The sequence below is a fragment of the Ammospiza nelsoni genome, chromosome 2, assembly GCF_027579445.1.
Source record: "Ammospiza nelsoni isolate bAmmNel1 chromosome 2, bAmmNel1.pri, whole genome shotgun sequence".
NCBI classification, from domain to species: Eukaryota; Metazoa; Chordata; class Aves; order Passeriformes; family Passerellidae; genus Ammospiza; species Ammospiza nelsoni.
The window spans coordinates 57,750,615-57,768,502 of NC_080634.1; the positions used below are offsets into that span (position 1 = coordinate 57,750,615).

The 17,888-nt window shown below is 36.3% G+C and overlaps 1 protein-coding gene across 3 annotated transcripts in view; it reads right to left on the reverse strand.

The window, feature by feature from the left end:
* LRCH1 (leucine rich repeats and calponin homology domain containing 1) overlaps positions 1–17,888 on the reverse strand; it is a 115,264-nt gene that overhangs the window by 52,679 nt on the left and 44,697 nt on the right. For all 3 annotated transcript variants that reach the window (XR_009420508.1, XM_059493529.1, XM_059493528.1), the window contains exons 2-5: positions 9,390–9,534; positions 6,377–6,503; positions 977–1,082; positions 349–485 (exon numbers count right to left, since the gene is read on the reverse strand). Coding sequence is in view for 2 of the 3 variants with exons in the window: in XM_059493529.1 (XP_059349512.1) it covers positions 349–485; positions 977–1,082; positions 6,377–6,503; positions 9,390–9,534 (515 nt within the window). In the remaining variant the exon portion in view is untranslated. The remainder of the gene's footprint in view (positions 1–348; positions 486–976; positions 1,083–6,376; positions 6,504–9,389; positions 9,535–17,888) is intronic.

The following is a 17,888-nucleotide window of genomic DNA, read 5'->3' on the forward strand; positions in this document are numbered from 1 at the left end:
CATTTTACCAGAAAGAAAAATAACCCAGGAAGTTTATCACAAGTCTTTTCCAAAATTACATGCATATTCCAATGTTAAATTTCATATGCAGATAGAAATCACAAAAATTAACAGCTATCAGAATGGACATCTTCTAGATGTGTGTTGTTTTAAGGGCTGTGCAAATTCATACTGGGAACAGAGGATACTTTTTGTATCTTATTTAGATATATCCTATGTCTTATTTAAATATCGACAACTATCAACAGCTGAAATTCAGAAGCTTGCAATTGCAGAAGGTGACATTTTACACTCTAAAATGTGTTAGCAGCCATCCAATATTAAGGCACAACTTAAATTATTACTTACTTGTGCTGGTGGAGATTGCAAAGGATTATTCTCAAGCAGTAATACTTGTAACTGCACCATCTTTCTAAAACAAATTGGAATCACAAGCACTTTATTGCAGGAAAAGTCAAACTTTACCAAGGGAAGCTGTACTAGTTCTAAAAGTAATAAAAAGGAGAGAAGGTGTTATATCTGTTTTTATTTTTGGCATAAAATAATAAAGTATTTTTGAATAACACTTCTTTTGCATTCAGGAAAAATATAAACTCAGGGAGGAATTAAGATCAACATTTACTCCATTTTATACTGGGAAATAAAAGAGTGTTGTTATACAAGTGACAAGAAATTCTAAACCAAATACTTCGAATTTTTTTTCCCCTGAAACTCAGCTGACAGTTCCCATACTGCATTCAGACACTTGTTTAACTTAAAAGTTGCCTGGAATCATAAAGATACATTGAAGAAACCTCACACACTGTTCTTCAGTAGATACCATTGAATGTTATGTTCTGCAGACCCAAATGCAATAAATTTGAGCACAGGGTAATAGCTACTTTTCAATTATTTCTATTTGTATGATTAAAAATACTGTCAAAATTATAATAAGAAGAGCTACTGTAAAGACTTTTTTTTGTTCATTTGCTTTTACCTTGGGGTAAAACTTCGAGGTAATTTCTTCTGACATTCAGTTCTTTTAAAGATTTCAGCTGGCCTATCTGCTGTGGCAAAGCTGTGATTTCATTACAGCTGACATCCTACAGTAAAACAGTAATAACAAATAATAATGAACTTTCAGCTCCTACATGTTCCATAATACAAACATAGCTAATATGCTATTATCATTGTGACATTTTATTAACCAGAAAAATGCAACAATCTATGTCCTGTAGTCACAACAAAATAAAAAATACATGGGAAAATATTTGCACGTGAGTTAAAACCAGAGCAAACTGTTATTTGGAGAACAAGTTAATTTTGAAAGGTAATTTAATTTCTATAGAAATATTCAAAACTACTTACTTAACAAGTCTCAGTTTTTTGCTCTTTTCTTCATGTAAAGAATTCAGTATAGTGATTATATAACCATATATGTTAGGAGGAAATGTAAAAGTACTAGTGAATCTGAGTTTTTAAAAAGGTTCTGTTCTTCTTGATGGAATATTTAAGCAAAATAAATAATAGTAGTAGTAATAATAATAGTAATACAGCAATAACATTCTGTAATGATTCTCAGTAAAGGCATGTATTTGATCATCAGGGCATGTAGTAGACTATAAAAGGGACAGAGCTTATTTGGCATTACTTAACTATTTCAAGCAAGAAACTGCTATGAACGTGCATGAAAGATCAACTTCTTGGATTAAGTCAGTCTGTGATGAGACAATTGTTAAATACTAGCTATCATTTTTGCTGCCAAATGGACATTGAAATCTCTGCTCACATCCCAGGCAACCTGCAAATTTCAGAGATGTCCCAATTATGCTGTCATTTCAGTACTAAAAGAAGGAAATAGTAGCTCTCAGTATGAAAGCTAAATGGAGTAATGCACCATTTTCCTGAAAAGCCAACTGAATACTCCTACTCTCTCAATGTTTCAATGCATTTAAAACTATCTGGGAGCTCTTCAACTACAAAAGTTTGAGAAGCCAGATTTCCAAGTCATGTCTTTGAAGATGCTTGCTTTAATGCCAGTCAAAAACATTATATTAACTCCCTATCTCTGAGCCTAAAATCTACTTAACAAAAAACTTATAGTAAAACCAAAATATGATCTGGCAATGCTGTTGTCTGGATCCAACAAGTTTCTTCTTGTAATAGAATCCTATTGCTGCCAAGACTTCCTTCCCTTCTCAAAACACAGTCAGGAAATTACTGTAGCTTTTAGACAAGGAAATTAGAAATCCCAGCTAATGAGCGCATTTTTGCCCAAGTCGTCACAAAGTTTGGTTAATTGCACTGTTCCCTGATAATTTATTTTTAAAGCTTTACTGTCCTATTTTTAATTTACAATCTTTAAATTACTTCATAATTAGATACTTGATTTTTAGGGCACAGAATTTAAAGTCACCTTGTGGCAAAGAAACTCTAGACCAAGTGTACTTAGGCACACATACCAGAACAAGTCGGGGAAAGAGACAGAATTCTAGAGGAAGCATCAAAAAAAGAAAAAGCAAGCTGGCAGCGTGGAACCACAAAAACAAAGTCCACTTCCACTTACAGCCTTTCAAAACATCCTCGATAAGAACTGATCTGTTGTGACAGCATGTCAGCACTCACCAGATCTCTAGAGACAGCAGTATCCTTTAGCCTACTAAACACTGTAGTTCAACTTACATTTTTTAATACTTTGTTTGAATAGCCATGGAAAACAAAGACTTGCAACAATTACTCATAGTTATGCTCTTGACTATTATTAGACTTCATGAGTGTGTTTGTGAAGAGACAGCATTAAACTTTCTCATTACTTTGGCAGTAATGGAAGCAATACTGTCAAACACCTATGGTTTCCAAGCTAGTAATTTTTTAAGGAATTGTGCAACCAGCAGTTTGGAATTCGGCTTCAGCGGCATTTGCAGGTAACTGAAGTGCAAACACTCAAGTTCCATGGGGAACTAGTATTTGCTGAGGTCAGACTTCTGGTATTAATTCTATTTTGTTCTCACCAGATAGACCATGTCCTGCCATGACAAGGCAATTTGTCAAAATCAGAAATGTAAGGGTTTTATTTTACATTTATTAAATTAAGGAAATTTAACACTAATTTCTGTGGCATGAAAGCAAAATCATCAACCGTTTCCCTTTGCTTATGGCAATGTTTAAATGGCCTTAAACCAATCCAATTCAGCATGTATGTCCAGCAAGATAAACAGAAAAAACAGTAAGGTACTCTGACTCCACATTAACACATTTATTCATACACACACAGAAGTTTATCCAAACCATTCCAATTGAGGCAAACTTCCTCCTTACATAACTTTAAACTCAGGACTCCTGACTGAGTCATTATTCCTAAAAACCACCTGGGTTCAGTCAGAGCTTGTGACACAGCGGCCATATTGAAGAGTAAAAAGAAGCTAGACAGTATGTGAACACATGGACCCTTTTAGAAAACAGCAGGCAGCAAGTCCCACGTGGTCAGGCTGCTGTCTCTGATTAGATGAGTGAGGTAAAAGACAAATCCTTAAGTGAGAAATTTGAAGGCTTCCAACATGAGATAGGAGCATCCCAGAGCTAGGGAGGGCTGTTATCTAAAGAAGGCAGAAGTGCAATACTGCCTGATAGGATGGAGAATGGAATTTTTGTTTTGATAGTTTTGAGTACAATTACTGAGCCATCTCTGCATAATTACTTTTCCTTGGCAGAAAGTAAGTTTCAGACTATCTTCATACTAATTTTGCACTCTCCTGGCTGACAGTAGAGGCATGATTGAGTCAAAGATTTTTTTGCAGCAAATAAAAGTAAACTTCCCCACCAAATTTTTTACCAAATAATTACAATGTATTCTGCAGGGACAAAAACTTATGCTACAAGCACTAAAATAAGTTAGCTGTCAGAACCCTAAATATAAAAATACCTGAAAGTTTTCTGCATGTAATATCAAAGCTATTCTATGCTACAGGTATGAAATTCATAAAAATACATACCTGTAAAAGGAAAACCATTACCTACCCCATTTTGGAGGACAGAAGGGAAAATGCAGAGTTTATTGGAAAGATCTAATTTGTAGCAAATTACATTTGCATCATTCTACAGTGACTATAGGGGTAAATTTTGTATTAAAAAGGTAGAGAAAAAGAACCCTTTGCTACATAGATACAGATCTCACTGCATGCCACTTATGGAACAGCTGGGGAACCTGAGGTAGCTCAGAAATGTCCTATGGATACAAGAACTGCACGGAGCCAGGTGCATCTCAGGGTCTATCCCCTGGCCCAGGCCAGCACCAGCTCTGTGTACACACCAAAACAACAACACTCCCTGTCAGAGGGCTGAGTGATGCTTCTGCTGAATCCCCTGCTATTCAGGCTGGCATTGCTCTCACAGCTGAACTTTTTGTGCAACAACTGCAATATGACTTCATGTTTTTTGTTTGTTTCTTTTACTCGTTTTAGAACAATGATCACCTTATTATCTAAACTGCTTTACAGTTTACATGCCAACACAGATTCCCCACTCTCAATCCTACCACTATTTGCTTCTCCCAATACATCACAGTTATGTCATTTCCAGTTAAATAGTGCAACTCATTTCACTAGAAATGTACCAAACACACATGGTGGCATTCAATCAGGTCATCTGAACAGGCTCATGCTCAATTTAACAAAAACTTGTTTTTCATTCAGCTCCCCCCAATGCCTTCTAAATCACAAAGAACAAGCATCAGACCTTTTTCAGTTTTCATGTATCTTCTAGGATACCAAAGTGACATGTAGCTAGAGCTCTCATATGAAATACTTTTAGAGCAAGATTTGTTTTGCTCTTCATGACAAATAGTAACACAAACTATATTATAACTGGAAAGCAATATGAAAATCCAGAATTCCAGAATTTAAACACATTATATGCTTGAAGCAAACAAACCAAATCTGCTCTGGGTATAATCAACATTGATGTCAAGCTTTTAGTTTTCACTAAACTTTTTACTAAATTTAGCTTAAATTATTTATAAAACTGGAACCATCACCTTCTATTGTGTCTATTTTAAGCACAACAAAAACAGTGCTATCACCTAACATATTTTTAGGAATAATTAAATCAGAACCATCTGTGTAAATCTCAATAAACCCACCACACATGCACAAAAATTTAAAATATTTGATAAATTAATAATGCTCACCAAAGAAAACAAACTTGGTAGTCTTGAACTCACTCATAACTCACAAAGGAAAAAGTAACTACCCCAACCATCCTCATCAACAGCCACATCAATTCTAATATAGAACAGAAGCCTGATATCACAGGATTCTGCTCAGGAATATCAAAAGGAAAAAGCCTCAAAGTTGCTACTTCATACTACCTATGAAGAATCAATAGCAGGGTTGGGGCCTCAATGTTATTAATTTCTGTAATGTAATTTATTGGAGGAACTACTGTTATAAAAACAAGACTATGATAATAAGGCACTTTCAGGCACAGAAAAGCAATGCAAAGTAAATGCTGTCAATGGAGATAACAGGAGCTGGAAGGAAGATCAAATCTGATTGTCTGACTATGCAGAAATTAGCAATGTCAAAATACAGTTTGTCAATTTGTATCTCAAAAGGTCAAAATGAATAGAAATAACGAGAAGACTTATGTCATAAAGAATTCAGAGTCTCAGCCTACAATATATAGCAGAGGAAGATAAAGGGAGAGAAAGGGAAGCATTCTCAAATATATTTTCCACAAACATGAGCAATTACATTAATTTTATGCTATAGCACCAAATAAGTTTTGCTTTTTCAGACTGTCATTGACTGGACAATATATTCTAAATTATCTACTTCTTGTAGAAACAATACTTGTGTAGACAGCTTTGAAAACAAGGAGTACAATCATTTTGTAGATCTGTTTAGATGGGTGTTCCAGGAAAGGAAGGTTGCATGACAAATGTAGTGAAATAAAATGAAAATAGACTGATAAGACTAGTAGCTCGAGTGGAATGCAGTGTGGTAAGCAGATAGTAAAAACACAGAAAGGAAGCAGGAGGGGAGGGTGCTACAGGGGGGTACAACCTTGCAGAGCCTGATGCCAGAACTTAAGGATTTGATACAGTGAAACAGGGAGCCAAGGCAGGCAGTGAGAAACGCTGGTAAAGATGAGGAACTTTGAAACTGAGTTTTGAATGAACCAAGGGCAGTGATGTTGTTTAAAAGAGTCCTGAAGAACATAAAGGAAACTCCTATTGTGTTACTATCCAACACACTTGAGAAGTTAAAAACTTAAGTTCTGCAAACTACATTATAGTATAAAGCAGTTGTTCAAATATATGTGAAAAGTGAATTTTACTGTTTCTATTTAAATTCAAAAGAAGTCAAAATAAAAAGTGAAAAAAAGATCAGTAACATACCAATTCCATTAACTGTTTTAGCTGACCTATCTCTTCTGGAAGGGAACCTAGCTTATTGTTACTTGCAATTAAGACTTTTAGAGGAAGACCACACAGGCAAGCTGGCAAAGAAGAAAGCTGATTTCGACTGCAACAAAACAAAACAAAAAATATTAAAACCATTGGTGATGTTCTACTGTATACTCACAAACTCTGAGAGCTGCAAAATGTCTTCATTTTTGTGGGTCATATTTTATGCAGATAAAATTGAAATTTTCAATAGGCAATAATTAAGAAGACACTTGCATATTAGAAACACCTGATTATTGACTAACAATATTGCAGAATTTACCACTGTGGAAAAAATGCATTGTATCAGTTTAACAACATTGTAACAAATCCGTTTGCCACAAAGAACAGCTGTTTCCCTTGCTAATGAATACAGGAAAGTCAACTGAGACAGTATTTTGCAAATATTTAAACATTCCTGTGGGTTTATGTGCCATTAAAATGGATGCCTTTTGTTCCAGCGGAAAGACAAATATATAAATCACAGACAAAACGGTTATTTTCTCAATTAATTTAAAGCACATTTATAGTTGAAGATGACTTGGTACATCTTGGTCTATGGTTCTGTGCTATTAACCCAGGTAAATAGAGCAAAAATTTCTGGGACTATCAATGGTTCATTTCTTCCCAAGATTCATAGGCTAGAGCTTAAAGATGACAAATATCATGACCCTTTGTGATGTCCACAAGATTAAAAATAGTAATTCGTGGCTCAGTTCCCAGAAGAAACTTTATGCTTATCAGAATAACATAGTTACTCTCTTCTGGAATATTTAAAAATTTCCTTAAAATACAACATTTTCTTTCTTATGATTATTAACATGTAGTAAAACAATGAACAGTAACTTGAAGTGGTACCCCAGTATAAACCATTTTTTTAGCTCCTGCCTACATCTTAAGGCTTCAGAAAGCAAAGACATACTACTACATTCTGGAACACATGGTAAAAATTGTCATGTGGAATATCAGTAAGAGTTGCAATATTGACATGAAACAAAGACAAGCAAAAATCAAAATTCCACAAGCTGCAAAGCATTTCTTCAAGAGCTAGGCCAGCAACATACTACAAAGCTGCATATAGAGATGCATATTCATGCTCTACAAAATGGTCTCAAAATGTTGCACAAAGCAATCTACCATCTTATCTCTGTTCTGCGTGCCAGGATACAGACTGATATCAAGTAACAAACCCAAAGAAAATAAAAATGAGAAGTCTGACTGTTAACCAGCAGAAGCTGAAAAAAATATGAGCACTTATTGTGGAGCCAGGTTTCTTAATTCTAATGTCCTTACAGAAGACCAAGACACAACTTTTTTGAAAAATTACCTGGAAGTATTGTTTCAAGTTCTAAAGAACTCAAACGGAGGAAGCTTAGAGTCTAAAACAGTAACCCCTATGCTGCAGATCAGACACAGATAAAAAAAAAGTAAAACCAATTTTTAAGCTCCACAGAACTCAGAAGCAACCCAGTAAGAGAAGGAACAGAACATAACCAGGGAAGTGAGTAATAAATCATCATTAGTTTCAAAGGAATTTCTTTAAATAAAACATGAACAGTATCCACCAAGGCCCAAAAACTATATATAGATCTCTTGGCATCACTTTCTAATGCTATTCAACATATGGGCTCTGCTGGTAACAGGCAGAAAAATACACATTTTAAATCCATCATTTATTTCTTGCCAAGAAGCAACGTGGTTAGAAACTCAAGGATATATTTCCTTCTTCAGACTCTTCAATGCATTCAACTAACATGGGGAAGGGCACATCCAAGTAAAGGGGGGATTTTAAACTGAGAGAAATCACCTTAGTTAATCAAATGAAAAATCGCTTTTATTTTGTCCAATTTACTGTCATATGTGACATGAAATCTATTATAGTTTTGTGATGATTCAGACAAATTCTATCACTACACAGAGTTCTAATTCAGTGTTTCATGACATTGAGTTTTAACCAAATTAATTCTAATTCCTAAATTTACTAAGATCTTTTATCTATATTTAATGACTTAATCCAGCTTCTAGTTCTTCATGTATATCTAGCAAACACTAATTCAAAATCTCAAGTCCTATTTCTTGTACGTGTGCAGATACTCAGGACACACTGTTCTACTTAAATTTTTAAGACAAAATACTGTTCCACAGTGGCCAAAACTGCAATATAGTAATAATATAGACTTGAGAAAAAAAGACATGAGAAAGATCTTCATTGTTGATAAAACTGATGAACAGGACTTCATTCCCTGAATTTAAAAGACTGAGAGCCACTTCACCTTCTACTCAGACCTCATTCTCACAAAGAACAGACTGATAGAGCTTCACTATTACAGTTTTTACACATTAAACTACAAAGAAAATTCCACACCTTGCCCCAACTGAAAAAGGGCTCACTTGCCCTCCATCAAGAATGCACTTTAACTAGCACCAATTCTCTGTAGTGATTAGTATTCACATAGAATTTTCCTGTAAAGGAGGCAAAGATGTCCAGCTCTTTGCCACTTTCTCCTCAAAAAGGCAGAAGCTATATTTCTTTCCTAATGTGACTATGCTAGTGATAGATACAGTATCTCACTCCTCCATTCTATTCCCCATGGTGAAAAATATAAATCTTCTGTCCCTCCATCTTTTGAGCTGCAAAAAGTATGTCAAGCTTTACAAAATTTGTCATCAGAAGTGAATTAAAAGAAAACAACTGTGTGGATGTGATTAGCATTCTGGATTTGTTGGAAGATTAAGGGACAGAACTGGATTAACTTTCTTGGTTTTCTTTTAACAATTATTTTTACATTTTGGTATTTACGATGCCTTCACACAGAGCTGTCTTTGCAGCCAATGAGCTTTTGTGTTACCCTTTTCAGTAACATGAAAAAATGCAGTCAGTTGTCCCAGAACATTATAAAGTGCAGACAAAAAAAGCTTTACATATTTGCAAATAAACAAAAAAATGTAGCAAAGATAAACTTACCTCAAATTTAAGTAAGTTAGCATTTGTAAGTTTACTATGGCATCTGGTATAACTTTGATACAATTGTGGTATAGATTTAGTGTTTCCAGTGACACAAAATGGCACAACTCCGTAGGAACTTCAGTTAACCTATTCTTGGATAAATCTGAAAAAAGGAAAAAGAGAAGGTATATATTTTGAACCATTAGAAAGCTATAGTTTGAAAAGCTGCACTTTATTAAAGTAAGTGAATAAATATAATTTACAGGGAGACAGCAAATTAGATCAGTGTCTTTATTATGCAAAGTAAAGCTAGTGCAAACTTCTACAATTTTGGAATGGAACAGGCTGCATATAAAAGAGCAAACATTCAATTAGGATTTATTTGGTCTAATAAAAAGTAATTATTTTCAAGACTCAATATGCTGAGGAAATAGTTGCAAACAGATTCGAAAGCTCATACAATATACCCAAAGATCTAGCCAATACACAGTCAGACATCTGCAAATAACGACAGCATTGAGAAAAACAAGCAACCAGGATTACATGTTTAATTTATTTAAATAGATTAATAAATAAATCAGGTAATTCTTCAAATTGGCCTGTATTTCCTGAGTCTAAACCATTTATAAATGAATGCTACCCAAAGAAACAGTGGTGGTTCTCAAGAATGGATTTTATATAAGTGATGGATTCCAAACCCCCAAGACCCTGCTTGTACCCACATAACAAAAGCTTTTGACTTTTGATTAGTTATTCATTCTTCATTTGCCATTCTAAGCACACAGACACAAAGGAAAATAAGGAGGGAAAAATATTACTGAGCTTTGTTACTTAACTACCACTGTATGAAGAATGAGGTATCATAGTACTGATGTTAGCTCAAGTCATACAACAATAATGCATACCAGCATTCAACTGAACCAACTGGGTTCAAACCATTGTTTAAGTAGTGTGGCAGAATAAATCTTACCCTTAGAAACTAGACAAATGCTACCTAGCCATGTCACCAGCCTGATAACCTGCCCTGAAGAATGGTCACCTGTGAAATGGAAGGAACAGGAATGCACCTATGCAAAAAGCAAAATGTCTGATGGTAAGGAAAAAATAGAACTTAATGATCTCCTCACTTAACTGCTGCTATTTTAAGCCTAGTGCCTGATCCTTCAAAGCTTACTTAAAATAAAAAGAAAACAGCAGCCAAAGTATGGATTATTTCCATGGCCCTGCCCTTACGGCCATAAATCATATTTTTGCTTTTTGTGAACAAACAGATAGAAGTCAGAAGAATTTTTTAACTTCCTTTGAAGCTGGCTGTACTGCAGCACAGCTTGAATTCAAACCTATCACCGGCCAGGACTTATTAGTTTTGTTCCTGTTCCTGCAATGTGAGCCTGAAATTCAGCACATTCTAGTCTTGTCAGCCTCCACGTGGCTTCACCTCATTGCTCCAACAAGAAGTTGGTTTCATTACTCCATCCCCTACCAAGGCCATTGTGATGCCTGCAGGCACAGTAACTGAGAGCTCTGCTGACCCTGATGGCAGCACAATCGAATTGAGCACTGCAACCAAAATTATTCACTTCTAAGTTACTCTACAACTGCAACTCTAACTGCTCTGCTTTCTCCCACCAGGCTTTGATGGTGGTTACACACAGCATTACCTCACCTTCTGCTTCCCTTCATTTCTGACATCAAACTAAAGCATTTCCTGTTGAGTGACTCTTATTATTGTTTCAAAGCAGGAGAAAGCTCTTCATTGTTCCTCTGGTTTAGTGCTTTAATTCTCTACTGTTTTCCATTTATCCTGAGAGCACCTGTTTATTAGCACAGCATCCCAAAAGAATTCTGCTGCCTTTCTAGCTATGTTCATTATCAGATATTAACAGAAGACTGCCATGCTGTAACTTTTCAAATAATGCAGGGGCTATTCATATTTTACAATTCAAGTGCAAAGAAAACCTCACTTTTTTAAAATCATGCTTTTCTGGGGTGACATTGCCAGGAAAATCCTGCTCACTTTCTCCTTTAAAGTGGAAGGAGCAGCAAAATCTAGACAAGTGAACTCTTCTGTCTAGGGTGAAAACAACCTGGCACTAGATAAGAGTGACAACCCATCCTTCACCTGATCCTGCTCCAGTGATACACAGCTCAAAACCTGTCAACACTAAAATGTTACTTCTTCCTGAGCTCCTAAAACTGCAGCCTGCCACCTTAACTCCCTCTTCATGCCTGCTCTCATTTATCTACACATCAAACAAAAGACTGTTGCCACAATATTTGACTCACTCTTCAAAAATTCTAGTATCTCAAAAAAGCAAAATAGCAACCAGATTGACCCCACTCCTAAAACAGACATTACTAACACAGTTCAATGCCTTTTCTCCCATTATTTATTGCTATCTTTTGTTCTCAAGGTTTTAATTTTGTTAAACTGATGAAAGAAAAACAAAAAACCATACAGATCATCAGAGACAAATCCCTTCCTGTCATCCACAGGACCATGGGTTATAGGAGACACTACATGCACAACAAAGGAAGTCAATTATTTCTTGCTGTGTAGTCATCAGAGTAAGATAATTTCAACACTTCTATCAACTGCTGCTTCCTAAATAATGATAATGATGACAATAAAAATATTTAAAAAAAAAAACTAACCTATTCACAGTATAGGGCAGGGTAATAAAAACTGTACATTTTATTTACACATTGTTGTAATATAACTTAATAGAAAAAGCAGAAGTTTGTCACTATAATTTACTGATAGAAGGTATAATTAACAGGAAACCTGAATATCTTCCATTCTACACAGTGTTGCAATGGAATCTGACATACAGAATGCCCATCATACTTTTAACTAGTGGTATCACTTTTGCCAAAAAATAGACCTCCCCAATCATATGAAAGTTAAAGAAGAAAACAGATCGCTTTTGTACAATCCGAGAATGAATGCAAGCCTGTGAACATGATGCAGCTGTGAAGAAAGCTTAGCAGCTTTCTGAAAATTCCACACAGGAAAGCACATGTTGTAAGAACCTAAAAGGAAAACAGCCTGCATAACAGTTTTATACTGTACTTTATAAGCCCACACAAACATGTAGAGAAACCTCTGAAGTTCACATAATTATTATGATACTACTTTATATGAAGGCACTTTTGCCTCAAATTTCTGCATCTTACAGTAAGTCTGTATAAAACTCAGAGTTAACCTGAAATAAAGTTCTAGCATAAAATACAAGGGTTCAGACTTTAGGAAACTGCAGAATCATTTGAGCATACTGAAAAAAACAGTATGCCTATACCTTGGTTTTGTCACCATTCATAAACTTTCTGAATTTTTTTTGCTAAGGCATTCTTGGGTTATTTAGGGAAAAGAATGCAGAAACTACATTTTTAAACCACTTGTGACAATACTTTTAAAGTACAGAAACAACTAGTTGGCAAACCTTTCGTTTCTTCCTGCAATTCTTTAACTCTACCCTTCCCAAATTGCTAAGCTGCACAGACCCCTTACATGACTAATTTGTAGAATAACACTTGATGGTAATTACTAATAATAAGTTACTGTACAGACTGGCTTTTGCTACAGAAATGGAAATGAACAGAGAAGTGGAATTTGCTAGTGTTTAAAAGAATTTTAAACAATTTGCTTTGACTATGCAACATAAGGGAGATCTAACAAATAAATCAATCTATGATAGCAGAAGAACATTTCATGTTTGCCAATACAGTACAGGTAGGTTTCACCTGAGGTCACTACTTCCTGTAACTTCCATTATGAAATAGGTGACACAAACACGAAACAATGGGGCAGGGGAGTCCATGCAATGGAGTGAGTTTCCTGTGTTAAATGAAATACACCATTCATTCATTATTTGTGACACCAAGACATTTTCAAACTACATCTGGCTTCACTTCATCTTTTCCTGCCAAGAACAAGTTTGTTAAAACTCCAAAATAAAGTAACAGAACACAAAAAAATAAGCAATCCAGTTTAGAAAAATATTAGATAGAATCTTGATCTTTAAAAGAGTCAGCAGAATTCTGGCACAATGACATAGCTTTTGTATGAGAAGTGTTACTATGTTGGAAGCCAGACAGGAACTACACAAAATAAGCACTTCCTTAGCTGGGAGAGAACAATTAAAAGCAAAAAAGTTCACACTGGTAAATAAGCATTTAACAGGAGACTCCAAGCCTTGTTTGGTAACTGGCACACTGCATGGCCAGGAACCACACTGCCATTACAGCAGTAATTACTGGCCCCCATCCCTGCAGCAAAACCTTTTCATTCCTACAGCTCAGACAACCTCCACCACAATGAAGGGCTGCCATTGCATACGACCTTCCTGACTTCACAATTTACAGCCAGACAAACAAGTGCCACTATACATATATGTACTATGTATGCAAGCTATAAAAAACTGCAGTCCTGAGACCAAAACGGTTTTGTCAAAATACCTCCAAAAAATTAGAAGTCAAATAGTAACATTTCTTTCACTAAAACTCCTGAAGTGCTCCAATTTCACTACTTTGTAGTGATTAATAGATGTTTAAATATCAGTTATTAGTGCATTATTTAATTAAAGCTGCACACTATTTATGGGAGAGCTAAACAACTGAAGACTTTAAATAGTAAAATTAATTCCTTAAACAAATATGCACATGCACTACTACATCATAAATCTTGACAAAGAACTTTAAAGAAAGCAGCTTATTAAAAGGAAGCGATTTACACATTTCAGATGGTAGCCAAATTCAGTCTAAGTTTATGTTTCTAGAACACAAACCTGCAATAGAAAAACTATCCAACACAGAACAATAAAAATAATTAAATCTATCTATCTATATATAAGAAATATCTGTATTTGCTATGAAGTCCTGAAATCAAGAAATTGCAAGGGGAAAATGTCACCCAAACAACCTTAATTCCAGGCCACTAAGTTCCTTTTTTTCTGCAGGATTCAGCATTGACTGAATAAAAGACAGGAATCATTTTGAAGAAGCTATTTGCATTTGCACTAAGATACCATTCAAGGTATTCAAATGAGATGTCTGAAATTTGACAAGGAATTCAAACACTTCACTGAAAAAGCCTAAAAAAATCAGTCAGTTCAATTCTAGTTTCATAATGCAAATAAGAACATTAAAAAATACATAAAGAAGTCTATAAAGGCACAGCTACATGGAGCTCTTCCTTTTATACTGTAAGCTCCCCATATTTTTATCAGGCTTTGAGGAAGCCTGTATTTCCTCATTAGCAAGGTACATCTTCATTGGGAACTGAAGCCACAAATGATGGCACTGTATCTCAGACACCTTTTAGAATACCTACTTAAAGTGCACTTCAGATCTTTGGCAATGCTGTCCCCACTTTGGCAAGGAAGGCAAGTCATCTACCATCAATGTAATTGTACCTATGAGAATCAATCAAATGCCAATGGTCTCTAATGAAGCAATTACTTTGTGCTAGCCTTCCCCCCAAATGGAAGGAAAATCCACCACTCTAGAGGCAAAAGCTATCCATTAGTCATAAGAACACTCATGGAACTATGAAGTGCTACACACATTTAAGACATGCCCTACAAGTTGTCATGATCTCCATACTCATGGCAGGATACCCACTCATCCTCTCCCTCCACCAGAATTTATGAATAATATCTTGGGTGTACAGCCAGCTTTTATTGCAGTCAGCAGCTTCTAGGACAAGGATGCTACACAAGTGGAAAAGAAGCAGCAAAGACCTCCATTGCCTCTGGCATCAAATGCATTCTGCTTTACTCATGACAGTTACACCAAAAAAATGAATGGCATTTCTTCACTAAGAGACATTTCTATCTCAATTACTTAGCAAACAGAGTAACAAATAACAGAAGACAAAGAACATCCAGTAAAGTAAAAACAATTCTGCTCCCTATTAGAAAAAAACATGACATAGTAATGCATAGGCTCAAAGTTTTTCTTTCTAAAAGTACAACTTGTATCAGATAGAAAAAGGGGTAGCTCTAAAGTTGATTCCTAGCAAAGTCATCATTACTGATCCCATAGTATGCAACAATAGCATCTGAATATTGATCAACCCTGAATCCAGATGTACAGACGCCGACTCAAAATATGTAGAAAGTGCATCTGTCTCAGGCAGGAAGACAAAAACATACAGATTACATTGGAGAGATTATGAAGAAACTCTGCCATCTCATACACTTGGTTAGCACTACTTTTGAGCACTGTCAGCATGTTGCTTGTTTCCATCTGGCTCCCATTCGTTAATTTAAGAACCAACATTAAAAATTTCCACCTAAGCCACAGTTAAATTAAGATTACACTAGAAATGTAGGACATTTAAAAGTGATCATACATCTACTTCTGTATCCACTTTTAATCACTAGATTTAACATATCAAAATATTCTTCTTTACCACTGTGTAGAATACGTGGACAAGTTAAAAGGCAAATACAGAGAGGAACTAAATATGGGATTTAGAGAAAGGGGGAAAAAACCCCGGACGGAATAAAAACAGGCTGAGAGCAGGAAATCGCAGAGCCAGGCAGAGATGTCACCGCTAGAGGGGGCCTCGATCTCACGACTTGGCCAGCACCCTGCACGGGTGTTTCTCCTGCTTCTTTCAAAGCCCATCCCCAGCGGATGCAGGGGGCAGAAACAGGAAGGTTCACTTTTAAAACACTCATGGGCACTCCTGTAAACCTGTCGCACACTACAGTTTTGAAGATTACAAATGCGGCTGCTCAGTTGCAACCATTACTATAGGAAGCCCTTCAAAAGAAAGTCTATTCTGAAATAGTCACATTGAAGTACTTCTCCCCAACTTTCACTCAGATGATGCAAGAATAGAAGGCATCCTTGAACCCTCTGTTGTACAACACTAGCAAAGTATGGCCAAAATGATGATACATTTGACAAACATCCTCCTTGCATTCCACCCCAGCAATCCTTATTTACTCTATTCCATCCATCACTCCACAATACACAGCTTACTTTTCCACAGTAATCTGCAGAAAAGCATGGCCAGATGTAAGAAATGTGCACCCTACGTTTTTCCTCAGGTAGTGCCCTAACTAGCCTGGAGCAATCCAGCAGCTTAAACTGGCTCTCCCAGTGATCCCCAAATTTTGTGCAAACATCACTTCAGGGTTGTCTCCTCTGTATGAAATAAAAGGTGAAGGAGGAAGCAATAGGCTAGCACTGGTATGTGCCATGGAGATATTAATATCTCCATGGCACACTCCAGTTCAAAGGACATGAGACTAAAGTTCTCTGCAAGAAACATGTTCAAAAAGAGTATCACAAGTCTGAAGGAATAAAAAAAATGAAAGTTACTATAGTAGCCTGCTTAATTATTGCACCTGCTTTTATGTGACAACATACAACATTTAAATGTTTCCTTCATCTTCTATTTCTTCCTCTTTAGGACAACAGCAGTTTGGGGTTAAGATTATCAGAAAAAATACTGTTGGGAGATGAATCTGGTGTGAAAGTGTATAAGACTCCCTAAAAAGACAGAGTAAAACAACAGGATTATTCCTGCAGACCTCCATGTGGGTACAAAGAGATGTGGACCGTGGTGGACTGACCCTAGCTGGCCAACAGCTGCCCACCCAGTGGCTCTATCACTCCCATCCTCAACAGGACAGAGGGAGAAAACACAAAGCAAAAGCTCAGGGATCAAGATAAAGACAGGAGAGATCCTCACCAATCACTATCATGGGCAAAAAACAGATTCAGCTTGGGGAATTTGATTTACTGCCAATTAATAAGAGAGTAGGGTAATGAGAAACAATAGCAACTAAAATCACTTTATACTCCTTTTCCAGACTAAACCTCTCTGATAATTCTGCTATTTCTCTCCCAGCCTCCATGTCTCTCAGTGGTGCAGGGAACAGCGAATGGGAGTTGTAGTCAGTCCACTTCATTTCTGTCACTCCTTCCTCCTCTTACTCTTCCCCTACTCCAGAACAGGTTCATCCCATGGGTTACAGTCCTTCATTAACTTCTCCAATACAGGTCCTTCCCACAGACCGGCGTCCTTCAAGAACTGCTCCTGTCTGGGTCCTCTTGCCACGTGAACCTCACATAGGCACCCAAACACTTGTATTATGAGATGGGAAAAAAGGATCTGGCAACAAACATGTTCCACCAACACAACAAACATTTGGTATGAAACCCACTTCACGGCTCATGAAGAATTCCTCCTTCTCCCACGCCTTCTGCACAAGAGGGAGGATACAAGTCATTAATTTTCACTCAATAAACAACCAGCCCTAGGAAGGATCAATGGATTGTATCATGCCAGTATTGTATGCATCAGCCTCAGCAGTACAAATATTTCAGGTGTTTTTTCAGACAGTAGCAGTAAAAATAAATCCTCATTCAACTCTAAAAACTTTTACAACTGCCATCTAGCTCCCATTTTTAGCCTTTATAGCAGGTTGACTCATAGCACTGGGGAACTGAAGTGTAAACATCATACTCTGTCCAGCTGAATCCCCCCTCTACTGTATG